This window comes from Abramis brama, assembly GCF_963993115.1.
Source record: "Abramis brama genome assembly, chromosome: 16".
In the NCBI taxonomy this organism is placed as follows: domain Eukaryota; kingdom Metazoa; phylum Chordata; class Actinopteri; order Cypriniformes; family Leuciscidae; genus Abramis; species Abramis brama.
The window spans coordinates 28404070-28423717 of NC_139978.1; the positions used below are offsets into that span (position 1 = coordinate 28404070).

At 39.1% G+C, this 19648-nt stretch overlaps 1 protein-coding gene across 6 annotated transcripts in view; it reads right to left on the reverse strand.

Moving 5' to 3' along the window:
- elavl4 (ELAV like neuron-specific RNA binding protein 4) overlaps positions 1–19648 on the reverse strand; it is a 78309-nt gene that overhangs the window by 33789 nt on the left and 24872 nt on the right. For all 6 annotated transcript variants that reach the window (XM_084086486.1, XM_084086484.1, XM_084086483.1 and 3 more), the window contains 2 exons: positions 13686–13772; positions 8762–9002 (listed from right to left, as the gene is read on the reverse strand). In XM_084086486.1, coding sequence (XP_083942612.1) covers positions 8762–9002; positions 13686–13772 — 328 coding nt within the window. The remainder of the gene's footprint in view (positions 1–8761; positions 9003–13685; positions 13773–19648) is intronic.

Below are 19648 nucleotides of genomic sequence, written 5' to 3' on the forward strand. Positions count from 1 at the left end.
TTCCCTAGCTCCAGCTGTATAGATTTGCACCAGGTAATTCTATGCTATGAAGCAGTAGGCCTATGTCTTACATGCTCACAGCAGAGTATCGGTGTATGTATTGGCAGTAGCAAGTCCCGTACTTGCTCTGCAGCAGCAATAACCAACAACAGCAATAATCAACAGTATGGCAGCAGAAGCAGCGTAGCAGATCTTTTCAGCTAAGACCAAATACATTAACATTGTTATATCCATTACCATGCTAAAAATCTTTTTAGAGTTGTCATGATAAATTATAATTTTTGTAATTAAAATATATTTATTGAATTTTCAATAAACAACAAACAACCAAAGCAATACAAAAATACCACACGCAGTCCCTCACCCAACTATAACAGGATGAGTACAGAATACAATACATTACAACAGAACCATATGTAATAATACAGACATAGGCCAAAACAAAAGTAAGCCTTAATTAGGTCCAATAAGTTAAGGGAAGTAATAAAAAATATAGGAAAATCAAGGGGGGATATAGGAAAATCAAGTCATGCGCATAGTAAATAATGTGTGCTACTAACTTGACGATACAAGAGCTCAACTGGGAAAAACAAAAATAATTGTGCAGTGTAGATGGTCAATCAGTCAATGGAGACTGTATCCAGTCACAAAGATTTAACATGCTCTAAAAAGGGTAAACAAATTTTTGAAAATTTAACCATGGAACCACAAAGGCAGTGTTTAATTTTTTCAACTTTCACAAAAAATAGGGCATCTTTTATCCACCGAGTATGAAAATATTATAATTTAAAATAAAAAAATTCTATTTTAATATATTTTAAAATGTAATTTATTCTTGTTATGACAGCTATACTTTTGGCAGCCATTATTCCAGTTTTCAGAAATCATTCTAATATGCCAATTTGGTTCTCAAGAAACACGTATTGTGTTGAAAATAGTTTTGTTGCTTAATATTTTTGTGGAAATCCTTATATAATTTTTCTCAAGATTCTTTGATGAATAGAAAGTTCAAAATAACAGCATTCATTTGAAATAGAAATTTTCTGTAATAATGTGAAAGTCTTTGTCACTTTTGATCATTTTAATGCACTGCTAAATAAAAGTAGTCTCAATTGTGAGATGAAGTTGCAATTAAGAAAGCTGAATATGTGAAATTTAAAATCTCATTGTGTATTAAGTGAATTATATAAAATTGAAGATAATGGGACATAGATTGATTAACTTTTTGTTTGCTGCGTTTTCTGGAGTTCTGAAGGCACAGATTCCGTGTGGGCCGGCACATTGCTAAAGTCAATCGAGAAACCAATTTGATCATTTACCCAATGTCTTAACCAACTCCTTCCCTAGTAAACCCTACACTGTAAATCCATCTGAAACTGTGCGTCTGTATTTTGCTGTGCCAGGCTGGCGACAGCTGGAAGACACAGGAATCTCCCGCCCCCGTTCCCCCACTCTGCTGTGCCGGAGCCTGCGGCGTGTTGGCGTGTAGCCTGCAGTGTGTGGGCTGTCTGGGAGTAGTGTGCATGTGGAAACGAAAGGAGCCCCTTTAAATCTGGGACACCCCAACGAAGCAACGTCAGACCCCGCATATTAGATGACAACACTGGCAGCCACCCCAGGGAATGCTGAGATCCCACGCTCTCTTGGAACTGCTGGAGCTGCATGGAGCCAGTGGCTAATGCCAAGCTAACCGTAAGGTAACGTTTGTAACTAACCTCAACAACACTTCGTGGGCTAGTAAAAATGCTAGGGGAAAAAAGAACAATAAAGTTTGCAATATGTGTGAGATCATTAATGGAAATATTGTCCAGATTTCAGAAAATTTGTTGCCGTTTAAGCTTGGTTCTGGATCATATAGATCAGTGGTTCTCAACTGTTTTGGCCATGGGACCCACATTTTCCCATGGTCGTTAAGCAGCAACCCAATTTCTTCTAAGAATTTGTATATATATATACAGTAGTCTAGCAGTCCAAACTAGTTTTTGTTAATACAATAAAGTTAGTAAGTTGGTAAACAAGTTATGAAAATAACGTTAGAATAATGACACTGACTTCTGATAACATCTAATCTGACTGCAGATACTGAATCAGGACAGCGTGTTTTTCTCAGGCACTCTTTACTTAAACTGCGTCTGACAGAAGTCAACAGCTTTCACGCACAATTTTCAAAATAAAAGTCTCAAATCAGCAAAACATGGAATTACGTTTGTTGTTGTTTCTTTGACTGCACATTTCGCGACCCACTCAAAATGGTCCCACCAGTTGAGAAATACTGATATAGATAAATGGTGACTCACTAAGAATAAGCAAACCTCAAAAAATGTTTTTATATATTTATATATAGGTAAAGAGAGGAAAATAAATAATGGAAACAGGAAAAGGATTGTGGAATTTTGTGAACTGGTTCTCTAATTCAATTCTTGAAACTCAAATTAATTTCCTGAATTTGAGCAAACAGGATGCAGAATTGTCAATTGAATTTGAATTTTGAAAAGTATAACTGAAATTTCCATAATTGAAGATGCCACTTAAGTGCCATTTTTAGAATTTCTATTTTGTTTGTATTTTTATTTATTTGATTGTATATTTAATAAATTAACTTTTGCAGACCGGGGTGATAGAACACTCACCAGAATGCATTACCTGTGTTGAATTCCTTTGAAATGCAATTCAATAAAGTCCTCTTCCTGTCATTCCAGTTCAACTTCCTGTAAGATGTGGCCAATTCACATTTATACTAAACTAAAAGGGGGCCAATTCTTCAATCCTGAATTTTGCCCAACTTATTGTTGCCGCACAACAGCTAACCACAAGGCCACGGCTCCAACTCAGGTATATGATTGCTTAAAGAATGTCAGCAGCAAAAAAAGATAAAAGAGAGAAAATAAAGTCAGTTTTTCCCCATGCACATTTTTATAAACCCAATAGAGGGTAAATAGCCTTTAAAAAAACAAACAAAACAGAAGGTGATTAGTTTATTCCTGTGCTCATGTTTGTCAGTAGCTTTGAGATGGTGACAGAAAGTTCATTGTCAAACTATGTAAATGAGGTCTGAATAACAACCTATCATTTACTTTGTTTACTCCAGGCTGAGTGCGGAACACATCACAGCACTGAATTATGTGAGGAAGTCAGTGTTCCCTGCAATCACTATAGTAGCTAATTCCTGCCATTCTATCAGACTTTTTCCCACTACCAATTTCAGCTGTATGGTTGCGCCATTTAGATGCTGTGTTGCATGTGTTGGCTCGTTTAATTCGGCCTAATGCTGTTTTTAACAGGAAATGACAAAACATGGGAAACAGTTCATGTTTTATTTCTACAGCATCAGATAAACACGGCGCATGTTTGACATGGTGGTTTTTCACACGTTCGCAGCAGTCTAACACTTACTGAGGTGTTTCAAACCTCAACGTGCTTTTGCAAACATCAAGCACAATGAATTTTTCATGCCACTACATCTGCTTTTCCCTGCAGTTTTTCATCAGTGTGATTGTGTGAGTTTCAGCACATCTGCGAAGGACTGCTTAGATGTCTTTCTGGTTTTAAATCACATGCCGTTCTTAATTTGCTGGCGGGCGGCGCAGGCTGCACTCTGGTCAGTGTAGAGACAGAAGCCATATACAGCTACATATTGATGTCGGCTCAGCTTGGCGCTAAGGTTAGCACGCGCTAAGCTTGGCAGCAGACAGCGGACACCGCGTTTGGGTCAGCAGTGTGACAGATGGTTAGGTGCTCGGCGTGCGAGTGGGTTGTGTACCTGAACAAGCAGTCGCACAAAGCAGCTTTGATGTAAGCTACATAAGTGTTAAACACAGAGCGAACTGATAGCTGCACCGCCGCCTGCGCCAATCCATTAAATACCAACAATGGCATCTGTGGATTGGACAAGAAAGGGAAAATAATGAAGCAAAATGGCAGGCGACAAATAGGCTGGGAGCGATAGCATGTGCCGGTTGCTTTTCTGCTACACAGAGAGAGGCCTAAACCGCAGGGGGGTGGTGCGAGGGGGGTTGGCGCTGTTTCTCAGAAGCCATTTTTAATCGTGCGGTAATTATTTACTGCTTGAAGAATATGAACAGAAGATTATCTGCAGTCGCTCTTTTCCCCCTCTCTCCTCATCAGATGGAAAATCACAGATGCAATCAATTCACGTCCTTGCCTGAGTGTGTCCTTTTTCTGCCGTATCATTATAAACACAATTGTGTTCATTTTCACGCAGAAAAAGGATCCGCCGTGTCGAAAGCCTGACAAGTATCCAATTCTTTTCCCCTTTCAAACCGCCGCTCAATCAGTCTTTTCCATTTTGCTTTGTGCTGATAGCCAGAAGCGTTAACACTTTCTTAATGTATTCCATTAAAAGTTTTCATTCAATATGATTCCTGGCTCACAAGAAAATCACCATTACTCCCTATGGGCTATGTGTTTATCCTCATTATTAGCACAGAACGGGGTGTTGCTGAGGTAGCAACACTGTGCTGGGGATGTGTGCATTTAGAGTAGGGGATTTTCAGCTTGATATGAACCTTTAAAAACAAAAGCTTTCCGCTAAGTTAGCAGCATCGCCATCTGCTTTATTCGGCATCTCGACACAATCCTTGCGGTAATGACTTCTGAAATGCTTTCCCCACTGAGAGGGATGTGATAAAGCCGTTTCTGCTGACAGTTTACATAATCGCTGATAAATATTTGGTCCACTGTTTTTTTTTTTTACTCACAGAGTGTAAATTATTCTTAGAATTATTTTTGTGCAATGAATCAACAATTTCAAAAAAAAATCAGAGATGAGTTTTGTTTGTGGTTTGTAAGTACATTTGTGCATTATTAGCATATAAAAAGTTGTTTCTTCAACTATAGGGAATTATAATTATATGAAGGTCATATTAACACTGTTTTGGAAACTTTACAGTGTCTTCATAATTTATTTTGTGCTTTTTTTTCCAAGTGTCCTCTTTTTGTACAGATTTTATTATTCTAATCATTCAATCTTAAACATGGAAAATTCACTATAAAATATATATTTTAAAAAAAAAAATTATTTTAATTGTAAATTTCCCTTTTGAATAGACTATTTTAATTTTTTGTCATTTACTCTCCTATTAACATGAAATATTTGAATAATGAAATATTTAAAGTCCAACTGAAATCAAAATTGACCCTATTTACTTTGTTAGCGCATATTACTAGTCTTGTGGTGAAAAATTAATCCGTGCAAGTTAATACACAGAAAAAAATTGTTTGCCGTCGTAATCTTTAATCAAAGTTTGAAAAGTTACTTCCGGTCTGGAATGGCGTTCCTTCTCTGATGATGTAGGTTTGATGGCTTGTATGAAGGACTAAAAATGACAGAACGAAAAATAAATAAATAAATAAATAAATAAAAGTAGAAATAAATAAATAAATGCAGAAATAATAGTGAAAATAAATACATTTTGGTAATATAAATGGCTATTTCTGTATTTTTACATGTATTTATTTATTTATTTATTTCTATATGTATTTATTTATGTATTTATACATTTATTTATATATTTATGTATTTCTATATTTATTTATTTATTTATATATTTATATGTATTTATTTCTACATTTATTTATTTCTGTATTTCCACATTTCTACATTTATTTATTTCTGTATTTCCAGATTTCTACATTTATTTTTCCCTGCGCATGTATGCTAATTGACCTATGGCTAAGCCACGCCCCCAAACGCGATGAGCCAATCACAGTACGCATAGCTAACCCAACCTGTTCTTCTGCGCTCACACTAAATGCGAACAGAGCGTCAAATTCGCGCGTATCGCGTCTAGTTCGACGCTTGAACATTTTGAATCCAAAGCGAATAGAAGCGTTTGAAGCGAAATAGCACCAAACTTTGTCTGGAGCTGAAGCTTATCGACCTCCTCAACAATAAAATTATTAATATAACCCTCCAATGCATATTTAGGCCCTTTTGGTGACATCGAGATGATATATAATCTTTCTGTCTCCAAAAAATCATCAATTGCCTCCTGTGAAATGTCTCCTACTGTGACAGCTGCTTACCGAATGTTGACTGTTTGTCCGAGTGAGTGGAGGGGGCGTGGCTTAGCCATAGGTCAATTAGCATACATGCGCAGGGAAAAATAAATGTAGAAATGTGGAAATACAGAAATAAATAAATGTAGAAATGTGGAAATACAGAAATAAATAAATGTAGAAATGTGGAAATACAGAAATAAATAAATGTAGGAATAAATAAATGAATATATAAATACAGAAATATATAAATAAATGTATAAATACATAAATAAATACATATAGAAATGCATAAATAAATAAATGAATACATGTAAAAATACAGAAATAGCAATTTATATTACCAACATGTATTTATTTTCACTATTATTTCTGCATTTATTTATTTATTTCTACTTTTATTTATTTATTTATTTATTTTTCGTTTTGTCATTTTTAGTCCTTCATAGGCTTGGGTTTGGAAACGCTTAACCACTCCCCTCAAACCGTTAGTCTGCTATGAGCAAGAGATGGAGAGGAGGAGCGCTAGAGTAAAACCCTGCCCTCAGTTCAATATTCCGTTTCACTGGGAAATACGTCACAACACTGGAGAAAAGTCGTTTGCAACTTCCGGTTCACGCGGACTTTAATAATGTGTATTTAGGATAAATCACGTTAACTATGAAATTAGCCTTAGCAAGACAAAGGAGTTGGCCATTTTAATCCTAAAATGTTTAAGTGTCATTTCCATCGTTCAATGAATGGTGGTTGATGCATGAAAATAAAATTTTGGACATTGTTAGTAGGTTGTAAAGTATGTTTTAAGGTATTTCACTTTATAAAAGGCTGCAGGGCCAAAAGTGACCATAGTTGAAGAAACATCCGTGCGTGTATGACTACATTAAATAAAAGATTGAGCCTCAGGTCTCCGGTGTATTCAAGTACAGCTAGAGGTCAAAAGAAGATGATGAGAGAGCATGTGTGCATGTGAAAGTGCAAGGAGAGGAAAGAGAAGGACGGATAAACAATCTGGGGTGGCACTTTTGCAAGCGGCAATCACCCGGGTTTGACAGGGCAAGAGAACAGTAGCCGTGGCAAACGGTACATCACTGCATTGCATCTCATCAAAGCTGACAGGAGCGGGGGAAGGGGAAAAAAAAGAAAAGAAGAACCCTGTCTATTATGTGCAAAGGCCCAAAGCTTCTCACCTTGTCGAGGGAGCCGTCTCTCTCTAGCTTTTCAAGTGCTGTGTAAAAGGCTCTCTTGTACGTCAAAATTCTTTGAAAAGCTGAGAAGTGACTTCTCGTCGACGTCCATACCCTATAGATGAAAGCCGAGCGGAGAGCTCAGGAAGGTTGATCTGGTCAAATATTATGACATCGAGGTTCAGATACAATCTCTGATGCCCCGCAATCTATTTTGAACCCCAGACAGTAGCTAATGACGGCAGCAGAGAGAACTCACAGTCTCCTAGCTCGCTCTGCTTTTACAATGATCAAGAAGCGATTTGTTAGCTTAAAATTCTGAACTGGGAAATTGGACCCCTGGGATCCCAGAGCAAAGAGTGCAGTACAGGGAAGAGCCATATTTATGATGCACTATGTGTTACCGAGCCTGAACAAGGACAGAGCGGTAAGACAGTGAGTGATCCCGGTTAACGTTATCTTTTCACTTACACAACCGTCAATTTGATAAAACGCGTTCCATTTGGTGTATGTGAGGATTTCCTGAGACTTTAGTGAATTTCCCACATGTAAAGACTGAAAAAGGAGCATGTGTCAACTCTCATGACGATGGTTCTAATGACAATTCTCTTGCCCGACCATCTGACTGCCTGGCAATGAAATCCGACAAAACCTGTGGTCAAGAGCCAAGAGTCTCTCTGTCTCTCTATCTCTCTCTCTCCCCTTTTGTCTAAAAACCAGTGGCTTTAGGCCCGGCCCTGTTTTAATGAGATTATCCAGAGCGAAGTGTCACTAAGTAGGATATAAAATGGAGGCCATTATCTGGCATTATTTCTGAGCAGCTTCGCCATCCATCTGCTTACCACCCACATAGTCACTACGGTGGGATTAGAACTCTTATTAGCAGGGGAGTGCTGCTTAAACACCTCTATGTCCTCTTTCTCTCTCCTCCTTTCTCTCTGGGAACTGTAAACAAAGAATAGCCCTTCTCATCCAGTGTTTCCAACTCTGGAATTTCCCTGAAATTGCAGTTTGACCTGATACAACTGCGTCGAACAGACCCATTGAAGCAGTGATTTTTATGCAAGACTTCATTATTAATTTCATTTGTCCTATTAAATATTCAACAATGGAGTAAAAAGAAAAAGCCATTTTTGTGATACAAGGTTGCTGGTTTTGGATGGACCTTCAAAATGCTGAATATTCTAAAATGACTTTGTTATTTAGATTTTTTTTTAATTAAAACTAAAATAATTTCATTTTTTATTTTATTTGTATTATTATTTAGTTGACATTTTAAAGATCGCATGGTGCTTGCCTCATTTTTAAAAATGTTTCTAAATATATTTCCATATATGCTTTAAGCATATAAATATTTGAGTAAATCTTGTAATTCATTTGATTAACATTAATAGACAGCTGAGAAAAGTTAATGTCCAACCAAAGTGGCTCCCATCCCAAAGTTTCCCTTTTTAACCTATAATATCCAAGACATTGTGCCTCTTCTGCCTCTACTACACACAGTTCATTATGCAAATCAGATGCAATTTTTGTTTTGTTTTCCCCCTCCTTATTATTACCTGTGATTTTGTCTCGAACCAGCTTGCAGGACTCAATCTCGCCAATGCTGCCAAAGAGGCTGCGGAACTCTTCCTGGGTCATGTTCTGGGGCAGGTAGTTGACGATGAGGTTGGTCTTGCTGTCGTCATTAGGGCCGCCGGTCTGCATGGGCGAGGGGCAACTGCGGCTGTTGCTGGAGGGCCCGTTGGCCGTGCCAGAGTTTGGCCCATTCGTCACCTGAGGCTCCATGTTGCTGATTATCTGCAGACAAAAGAAGGTTTGAAGGATGTGGCATCTGAAACGTATGCAGTTTACTAATTCCTCAAAGAATATTATGATATTAAACCATAGAGAAAAAGCATATTTTAGCATTTACAAATCGGATTTACTATATATTGATTACTTTAAGAAAATCTGTGGAGTTACTGACATCCCAGATAAAGGGGTTTAGAATAATCTGGTTTATGTAGCTGCAACTGCAACTATTAACTGCAAAACCTCACAGACTGACTCTAAATAATACAATGCATGACACACTTACTGAAAAACTGTTTATGCATCTCTAGACTTTCACTAGCTTCCTTCCACTCTCCCTCCCCCTCGCTGTATTACTGATATTTTTGAGTTTGGCTGTGCGTTTTGATGGTTGGCTCAACCTGACAGGTTAACAATGTGAGCCCTTCAGTGTGGAACGACTGTCATGGCGAACATCATTTGCCACTGGTTTAGCTGTGCGCTTTTAAGAGCAGGTGTTTGAAGAGAAGCTGGCTGGCCCTGGGGAAGAAGGAACAGAGGAGGCCCCAGTCTGTGCTGCTTTTCAGCCTCAAACTTTTTATTTCAAGATTGTTCCACACCGCAGCTAAATGTATTCACCCATTTGCATAAAGCATGTTTGTGTGTGAGCGCATGTGTGTTTAATTTTGTCACCCGACTCTATTTGAGGGGGCTGGGTGACATCTGGAATCGTGTCATATTCTAACTGTCACGAAGGTTGAAGATATGCGTGCGAGTGAGCGTGTGTAAGCGAGAGCAGATTAGGGGGTAAGTCTTAATGGTTGCAAAAGCAAAACTCCATGAGATTTTCTCAGGGGAACAAACAACAGCTACATCAGTCAGAGGAGCACGTTTATGACAGATTTTGCTTTAGCTTTTACACCTTTTATAACACTAGACTGACATTCTCCGACTGTCTGGACAGCCATGGCAAAGCCTAAAACCGTGTCCTAACCAGACGTGATGTGACAAAGTGACACTATATTTTGTCTGTCGCTTGGTTTTTATTTCTGCGCTGTCATTTCGGGTAGCCCAGAATGCGCTGAAATATTACTGGACCAAAGTTCTGCTCCTCATGTATATTAAACATAGAGGAGGAGAGACTAAAAATCATAAGAGGAATTTTAGAAAATACAGTCTGGTTGGAATCTTTGAAGATTCTTGTCACATCGAGTCTGATTAGGACACGGTGTAACGCTGTCCCATTCTATGTTGTGTGCTTAAGTGTCAGTCTTTTAGGAACATTCCATGAATGTTCTCATTGGTAGACAAAAGTCTTAGACCAAAAAGAGGATAGAAGAAGGAAAAAACTAAACAAATAAGATTTAAAACAGCAAGCATGACCTGATTATAGCTTATTCGAAGCTGATTCTGTAAGTCAACCATGTTTAATATTCATTTTCTTTTCCTCTCTGATTGGATGTGGCATAATTCAGATCAAGATCTGCACTGAGAGAGTGAAGGAAAAGCGCTAATGTTTCCTGCTGATAGATTCAAGAGTGTAAAATAATAGAGTTGAGGAGGAGAAAAAAAATGGATCTAAGCTGAAATTCAGCTGCACTTATTTTTAGCTCTTCAAAAAAATACACTGCATCTGCACTCTGAAGTTTGACTCTCCTTTATCAAAGTGGGAATATTTAGAAAGGTTAACAATTTTTCCCCATCTGACACCACGCTCGTGTTTGCACTTGGAGTATTTTTGAGAAACACGCAGGCACAGTAAAGAGGATGCTAAAACCAAAGCTATTTAGTTGTGTATGATAAGAAACCATCAAAAATAGCTGCAGCATTTCTCAGTCTCCCTAAGTGATCTTTAAAGTCAATGTAATATCAAAATTGACCCTATTTACTTCCTTAATGCCTGTTTTGGGTCTTTATGAATTATTCATCGGGCAAGTTATTCCAAATTTAAAAAAGAAGTATTAAAATGTAATAACTGGCTCTTCCTCTGAAATGACTTTCCTTTTACAATGGCATCACTTATGCTGCATGACTTATTGAACAATGTTAACCAATAGCCAATAGCAACTATATAAAAGGAAAAAAGGAAAAAAGGAAAAAAAATATATATATATTTATTACACGGCTCTGTGAAATACTTGATTCTGATCAAGATTCTGGTTCTGGTCAATCGTGGCATCCAGTAAGAAGTCAGTGCTTTACGATTGCTACATATATACTGTACATTTAATAAATATCATGTTTCACTTTATTACATTATTACAAAAAAGACAGATGCCCCTTTTTGGATCAATTGCTGTGCCTCTGTTTTTAGTCTTTGTAGACGTTCACATTTTTCCGACGTGACAAATAGAAAAAAAGCTGCCTGCAGCCCATAGGAGGCTCATCTGCAAAGCTCCCAGGATATGCATGTAAATGGATCCTGTTCCGCACTTCTCTGCAGAAAAGGGGGGTGGAGCGACACAAAGGGACAAAATAGCCATCGCCACAGCAGGTTTTGATTGATGTGTGTGTGTACATGTTTAATTCTGTGTGTTTTCATCTGTGTGCATGTGTGAGGGGAAACATATTAAGTCTGTCTGCAGCTCCTGCGGTGCACTGTTCTTTCAGGGGAAAAAGAAATGCTCAAACCTCATGGGATAAGAGCTTTGAATATTCCAGAGAAGGAACCGATGGAAGTGGACACCTTTCATTCTGGTTCCAAGGACCTGTTGTGTCTCGATGGCCAATTAAAAACCTTTCTTTCCTTTCTGATCCTTTCACTAGCACTCATATGCTGCCTTATTATTTTCCTGTAGTTGAAGTACCTCGTTGTCATATTGAGAAGGGTAATTGTTCTTTTACATACTCACTATTGCTGGACATTTGCCCCAGAAGCTGACAGGGGGCAGTGTGGTGACTTTCCTTTAACTACTTTCCCTAAGTAGTTAAGATTAGATTGAAAGGCAAAAATGGCAATCATAGTAAATAGATTTTACTGTTAAGATTTTTATTTTAGCGATTTTTTCTGCAGGTTGTGGTCAGTAGGTGGCGACAACTGTCTTTATGAGTGATTCACTGAGTTATTTAGCCAATTGATTCATTAAAAAATGCTGAATCAGATATAAGTCTGTGAAACCCTTGCTATATTGTGCATTTTATCTCAGATGGTATGCTTTGTTGACCAATCAGCATGACTTGAACTATCCGTTTTACAAAATCTATTTGGATACTTTTTGTGTGATGTAGAATAGCTTTTGGGCCTGTCAGCAAACTTGAACATGTAAAACGGCAGAAAGCAGTTGTGGTTAGGCAAAAAAGGTAGTCTGCTTCCCCCAACTCGCTCTTTTTTTGTTGCTGTTTACAGAAAGGTTTGGCTAATTATATTGGGCCATTTAGTATGGGGATCATGTGCTAACTGAGCAACTGCCATTGATATTTGGTGATATTGATGGGAATGCTTACGAATAGCTTTGTCCAGGTTTTGCAGAGTCTAGGGCTGTCACAGAGAAAGATATGATTTCTCAGGATATCTATTTCAGTGATATCTGTCAAGAAGTAGGGAAATTTAATGAGTGGCATACATAAATTGTGCTTACAGCACCTTTAACTGAACAGTACAGTATAAACTATTGTGGTTTGGATGCTAGCTAAGGCAGAGCCTAGCTGGCTCTGTCTGTTTGTGCTTTAGCTGTAGAAGGCAGGGAGACAGTTAGACAGACAGACAGGCAAGGCAAGCAGACAGGCAGACATGCTAAGCCATCACAAAGGCCTTGGTGTCAGCCGGGGGACAGACATCATCTTCCCTTTGATCCAACTTAACAGTAGCCCCAGATTACATTCCTTTATTTTTTCAAACGCAATGGCAGATATGCCGACTGTTTCTGAACGCTGCTCGGGCCGGCTCAGGCTACGAGCGCGTGCGTCTGTGTGTGTGTATGCGGGAAGGAAGAGGCTCTGCCACTCTGTCTTACATAAGTGCCTTAGAGGATGTCAGGACAGGGATAAAAATACAGGTTCAACCAGTCCAATGTCCCTGAGTCACGCAGAGCCAGAGGTGTGTGTGTGTGTGTGTGTGTTCACAGCACTGCAGATAGATGCATTTCGGTGTGTGTTCTGATACCTGCCATTTCAACATGGCACTTTAATGGCCTTATAGATGATAAAATGTCAGGCTTCTATTCTGATGTGTGTTTTTACTGGTAATGCTCTCCAGTTATTACCAGAGCCTTCTGATGCTAGTGCTCCCTCCTATAGATGTCGGCTCTTATTTATGTGGATCTGTGACAGCTAAATCTAGGAGAAAACAACACTGGGAATCATCTTCAGGTGAAATCCAAGGTGAAATAAAGGGAAGAAGTTGGATTTTTTTTTTCTTTTCTTTTTTTTTGCGAATGCAATACAAACCAAATGCAAAATCAATCTTTTCTTTACATTCTAAAGTGATTCCTTATGCATTAATGTAATTTTTGTACTTGCACAAGACACTGGAAGGTTGCACAGACATTATACATATTGACAATACAACATCCATCCAAAATATATTATCCAGTAACATCCCTAATAACAATTACAGTAATAATACTAATAATAAGTTTTATTTAAAATGTATCATTAGTCCTGTTTTGCTCTTCCCCTGCACACACCCTCCCTCTCATAGCACAATTTCATAGTAGCAATATGTCTATTAATGGGGTAAAAATGGCAGTTAGTGGGCAGCAGTCTCCTTACCATCTTTGGCTGTGTCAGCAGTCCCTTCTCAGCCCAGCCCTGGAGCTGCGGCAGGTCTGCCTGACGCCACTGAGTCTCTGTCGATCCCTACGGGAGGGGGGCAGGGTCAATATTCAAACATGCCCATTTTCTCCATACCAAACAAACACTCCTGCCGGTCTCCAGGCACACTAAAACACACAGGTGGCTTTGATTTGGACTCGAAAGACACAATCGTTTGAATTTAGTTGGGTTTTATATATAGTATAATGGAAACGGGTGCTATAAATGCATGCAGAGAATGGGTGATATATAGAATAGCATATTTGCTGATGAAACGGAAGTATTTTTTCACACTCCAGGCCATAGACAAATTTGTGTAGGATATAGAAACTGCAAGTTGTGAAAAACAGCAAGCGTCCTACTGTAGATTTAATATCATGGGCTTTCCGACAAATCCAGCCTCGTAAACAAGACCTTAGAGGACCAATACCGAGGCTGCCGCAATCACAGCTTGAGCCGTGGCACTAACAGGGAAAACAGCCAATTTAGGAAAAGAGGGAGACACTGAGCGTGACCTTTCTGTTGGATGGATGGAATAGAGGAGGAGTGTAATAGGAGGCATCCAGCACTACATGATGGAGGAGACACTTCTGCATCGGAAGGGATGGAGGGGGCTGGGGGGAGGGGCTTGGCGTCCTCTGCAGATCTTTAAAACATTCGTGTAAGCGTCCAGGTGTCGGGATCTACAGAAAAATGAACTGTCAGCGGAGGAGGGAGAGGAGAGAGGGATAGGGTGGGCAGGTGGATTGCTGACAGCTCTCGGTGTAGTGTTATCTGGGGCATGGGTCTGTAATTTAAAAAAGAGCCTCATGGGAATCTTTTTTAATCTCATGTGCCACCTTGGTTTTAGTTTTAGTGAGGACCGCAGGGTGTAACAAAACACTTTTATTGTTCTAGTGATGAAACATAAGTGTACATTCAGCTTTAAATGTGATGTATATATATTTGTTCTCTGATGAAACATCATATCTGCATGAACCAATCCAGAACATTAGATCCACATGCTGAATCGTTCAAAAACAATAAGAAGCGGGATGACACAGCCAAATGATGCATCAGAATTTTGGTGCATCATTCACAGTAAGGTTTAAAAAGCTCTCGCTGTTACTCTGGTTACAGAGGACAGATCAATGTCCACGGGCGACAGAAGGGAGAGGACAGACTATAAATGAATTCATCTTCTGTTTTCACTGACCTTTTCTCAAAGCTCACAGGAATCAAACACGGAATACGTAACAATGGAGAAATAGCTTTTTGTTCTCTTTCTCTCAGTCTTATTATCTCTCTCTACATTCTTTTTGTTGAAAAAATAAAACTACTCAAACTGCTGTTGTTCATATCAATTAAACAGTCAACAAACATGTAAATTAAATCAATGTTTGTTTCTAGAAATCATTTATCAGATATGCCAGAAATGATTAGCCACAGTTTGCAGGGTGAGGTAAGTTATCTGAAGGCTTTTCTTTGAATATATTTACTTAATTACATTAACTTATTGACTCTCTCTCTCTTTCTCTAGTTGCTCTAAATGTAGATGCTCAAAAATATGCTGATGATAAAGAATCACTGATAATCTGTATTTTTATTAGTATTATTAAATACCTACCAATATTAAATACCCCATGAAATCCAACTAAGAGTTTTGTGGCTTTAGTCCATGTAATGTTAGCTTTGAGGCCATGTATATGCTAATGTTCTCCTTAACATTGACAAAATGACTTTTAGCAGATATATGCATTTAGAAATGTCTTTTTCTTCATGGAAAAAGGACAGAGAATGTTGATGATATAAAATATTTTAAAACATCCCTGTTTTCTGTTTATTTTAACACCTGACAGAAAACTACGGTTGTCTAGCGACTTCGTTTTTTAGTTAATTTAGTTAAGTTAATTGCATCTCATATTAGCTTAGCATAACTTCACCATTACCTTAACCACAGTAGCCACAGCACAAAAACCAATAACACAGAGATGTCACCTCACCCTCTGCGATCAAAAAAAATCTCCCACGCTTTTCTTTTCTGCTCGCATGATGGTCAATAAATCAGCCACTTCATCCATGTCAGAACATTCTCGGTCAAACAACCAATACTTAACCCCAAACATTAACTTCACTGGACTTATCTCACTGAAGCATCTCAACACAATAATTTCCATGCACCTACAGCCCATATCACACAACCTAGTGCCGGATAATTGACATTACGGAGGCTCTGTTAAAACAGGGAGCCTGCCATAAAATGGAGGTCACCCTCAGTAGCTATATATATATATATATATATATATATATATATATATATATATATATATATATATATGTGAATGTATGATCTTGCTGTTTGTGCCACACGCACTTATGGGGTTCAAAGCTATCTAAGGGAGAATTTCATCTTGAAATGTTCTTTCTTGCACTGTAATTTCTGTTTACTCACACCACTCAGGAACATGTAGCCGGGGGAACAACCTTTTCCTTCCTTCATTTTTTTGAGCTCCTTTAAAACATAGCAGGAGTGTGGTAAGTAGCCCTAGACTAAATCCCTTAAAATAATTCTCAGTTTGAGAAATAAACAAATTTGTATTTAACAGAGTCTCCGGACGGAGGGTACAAGTCTCCTTAATGTTCACAGAGGTTGCTGCACTTGCCCGAGACTCCAACCCTCCTGTGCACTGAACTGCTGGAGGGGATGTGAGCTGTCAGAACCCATTCAGGTACGCAGCTTCATACATTTCTTGTATCTTAACGTCAGGTCAGGAAAGTTCTCTGTGTGTATTGATTTTTATTTTTCTCTCCCTGTGTTTTGCGTGGGCTCCCCTCCTCAGTGGGACACCTCCTCCAGAGCCCTCGGGTCAGACTGCCACTCCGGCAGATCAATCAGGGCAGTAATGTGGGACGGCATGCGCCAAGACTGCTCCGCTCTGTCACCATCGATCCGCATCTACTTTACCAAATGGATTTTTTCTTCTCCGCCCTCCCTCCCTCCTCTCATTGAGTACCTCTCTCTCCCTATTATTCTTCCTCTGAGGGACTTCGAATAATAAATGCCTCAGTATAAAAGCAATTTTTCATTTAACTTTTGTTTGACACATTTTCTTCTTCCCTCTCTAGATGAAGTCCGGTTTTATGTTACGCCCGGATCAATAGAAGCTTCCAAGAAGGTTCTCCCATAATTTCTCTGGCTCTCTCCCCTGGGTGATGGTGATGGGCCTGGTTGAGCCAGGACGTTAGTGGAAAGCCGAGGACCACACCCTGATCACATTACCCTATCATTAGAGCGAGCCTCATTTGATCAGTAATGAAGGCTGCTGTTCATTTGGCCCATGCCTCGTGTTCTTTCTTAGCGTCTGTTTCTGAGAGATGGGTTCCATGCTCTTATCTAAGAGTCCAATGAATATCTCAGCGGAATCACTCTGACCTTTTGATTTGCTTCCTGGGGTGATTCAGGGTGACTATATAATGACAGGTCTGTAGAGTAGTAGGTGAGGTTGAATACAGGCCACTGCAGAAACATAAACACCTGAATGCTGAAAGCCGGGATTGCATCTTTTTTTCCACAATAAAAAAAAAAAAAAACTACCTAGCTTTTTTTTGTTTGTTCAAATTGAAATCATTCAAGCTGAATAAAATAAATAAAAAATTCTCATTTAAATGCCTGGATGATGGAGAGATGATTGATTGTCTGAGGGTTTAATTGCTTGAAACCATTATCAGAGATTTAAAAAAATGAAAAATACATGAATACAGATTGACACATCAAAAACTTGAAATAAGGGAAATAAGGTACAAAATCTTGGTTCTTAGATTCTTCTAGAAATCAAACTGTTCATCGAACATGTAAATTACATGTAAAAATCTTGTAAGAAAAGAAAGGAAGGAAAAGTAGGAGATGAAAGAACTGGAAGGATGATAGGAGGAAAACATGTGAGGGTGCGTGTGGGGGACGGCAGCATCAGTGACACGTGTTTTTCCTTTGGGCTACGGGTCTGGTGAAACACCTGCGTCTCTCCCAACCCACTCTCTCCAAATCTCACAACGTTGACCTCATCAGCTGACCCCACTCTCTTTCTCTCTATCCACCGTCGCTCCTTTGCAGTTTCTCTCTCTCTCTCTCTCTCTCTGGATGAATGGCTGTATTTTCTCTCAGTGCGTGGGATCTCCTTGGCCTTAAATTAACCTCTCTTGCAGATCTTCTGTGGAAACGAATTAGCGCCCAACGTGACAGTGCGGCTAATGTGTTGGTGAGGGTTCAGCAGAGTTTTCAAATAAAAAAGGCAAAAAATTCTTCAATGCTGTGCTGATGAACTGCAATGCAAAAATGAATGTTTTCGTTAAGTTACAAAACTGCGGTGCATGCTGATGAAGATTAAAAACAAACAAACAAACGCAGCCATGATCATGCAAAAAAAAAAAATCATACAGAGCTGTATTTCTCGACTGCATGTGCGCTTTTTGCACAATCCACTATCTAGTCCATGCTGCCATGGGGCCACTGGCTCTGTTAGCCGCTGGTAGCGGCCCAGCTCGCTGCTAAGGCGAGCAGAAAATTGGTGAGCATCTTGATTCAGGGATGACACTTAAATTTGTGTGGCTCCAGTGACCAGTTCTATCCTCAGGCTCCGGATGGAAATATGAGAGAGTTTGGCCCTCTGCCTGCTCCGGCAGGACTCACGTCCTTCAGGCAGTATGGGGCAAGTAGCCTGCTGGGCCTGGCTTTGCGCACACACACATACACACCCAGTGGCACGCCACTGACATGGTCCAGCCCCTGGCCATCTCTGTGATATCTCCCATGGACATAATCATTGCTTGTGACGCGGAGAGGCCTTCGCTATCAGACACAAGGCTCTTGTGTAATATCAAAGCAGATTTAATGGGTGAGTATTTGGTGGATGTGTCTTTAAAATCACTCAAATCTGTATTATGAAACTCACTTTATATGCATGGTAATGATCAAAGCGAGACTGGGGACTTCTTTGGGTGTGTGCACGTGTCCTTGACTGTCAACTAGCCTCAGACCACGAGTTGATTGTCAGTGACAGGCTCAGAGACACACTGCCCACCCCCACATGCTCTTTATCTTTCACACACTCTTCCGCTTCTATCTAACCCTACACATATTGCCTCCCATTCTAATGACTTCTACTTTAGAATAAAGGTGGTCTTACCATGTCTGGTAAGTGGGCGGTATGATTAACATATTATATCAAAGTATAAATGATTGTCATGTAATGGTATATAGCACGTAATGGTATAACAATATATCACACAGAATATGTATTGTCAAATGCCCACAAATGTATATAAAATTACATAAATTAATTTAATCATATATTATTCCATTTGATATAATGATAGATAGTTTTAATATGCTATATGTCATTAAAAATCTTGAATAAAATCACGCATAGCATCAGTTCTGACAGGTCACGTCAGTCAAGCTCGCATCAGCTGACTCAGCTGATCCATGTCTACCTATAGGAATACGACGCCTATCACAGCATCTCTGTATAAGGCACCATTCAGTTTTATATGCAACGTTTTCGCGTTGTTCAGGAGCTAATTACCCTCCTTCATCCCCAGCTTCTCCTCTCGTCCACATGACCTTCTGATATTCCTCTTCGAACCAGACTGACACTTATCTTGATTTATGTTGTTACATTAATTTATTATCATTAAGAACGTTAATGACATCTGTAAAACATTTATGTTGGTATTGTTCTGTTTATAATAAGGGGGTTCCCTGCTATGCTATGCTATAGGCTGGATGGATGGGTGGGGAGCTCTTGCCCAGAACAGAACCATACCCCCAATTATATAATATATTATAATATTTATAATTTCCTGCAAAACTTTGTTGTGAATTATACTGGTCAACAACAGCATGCCTTCACTGGATGAGATGCGCCAAAACTAAATTGCTCCCA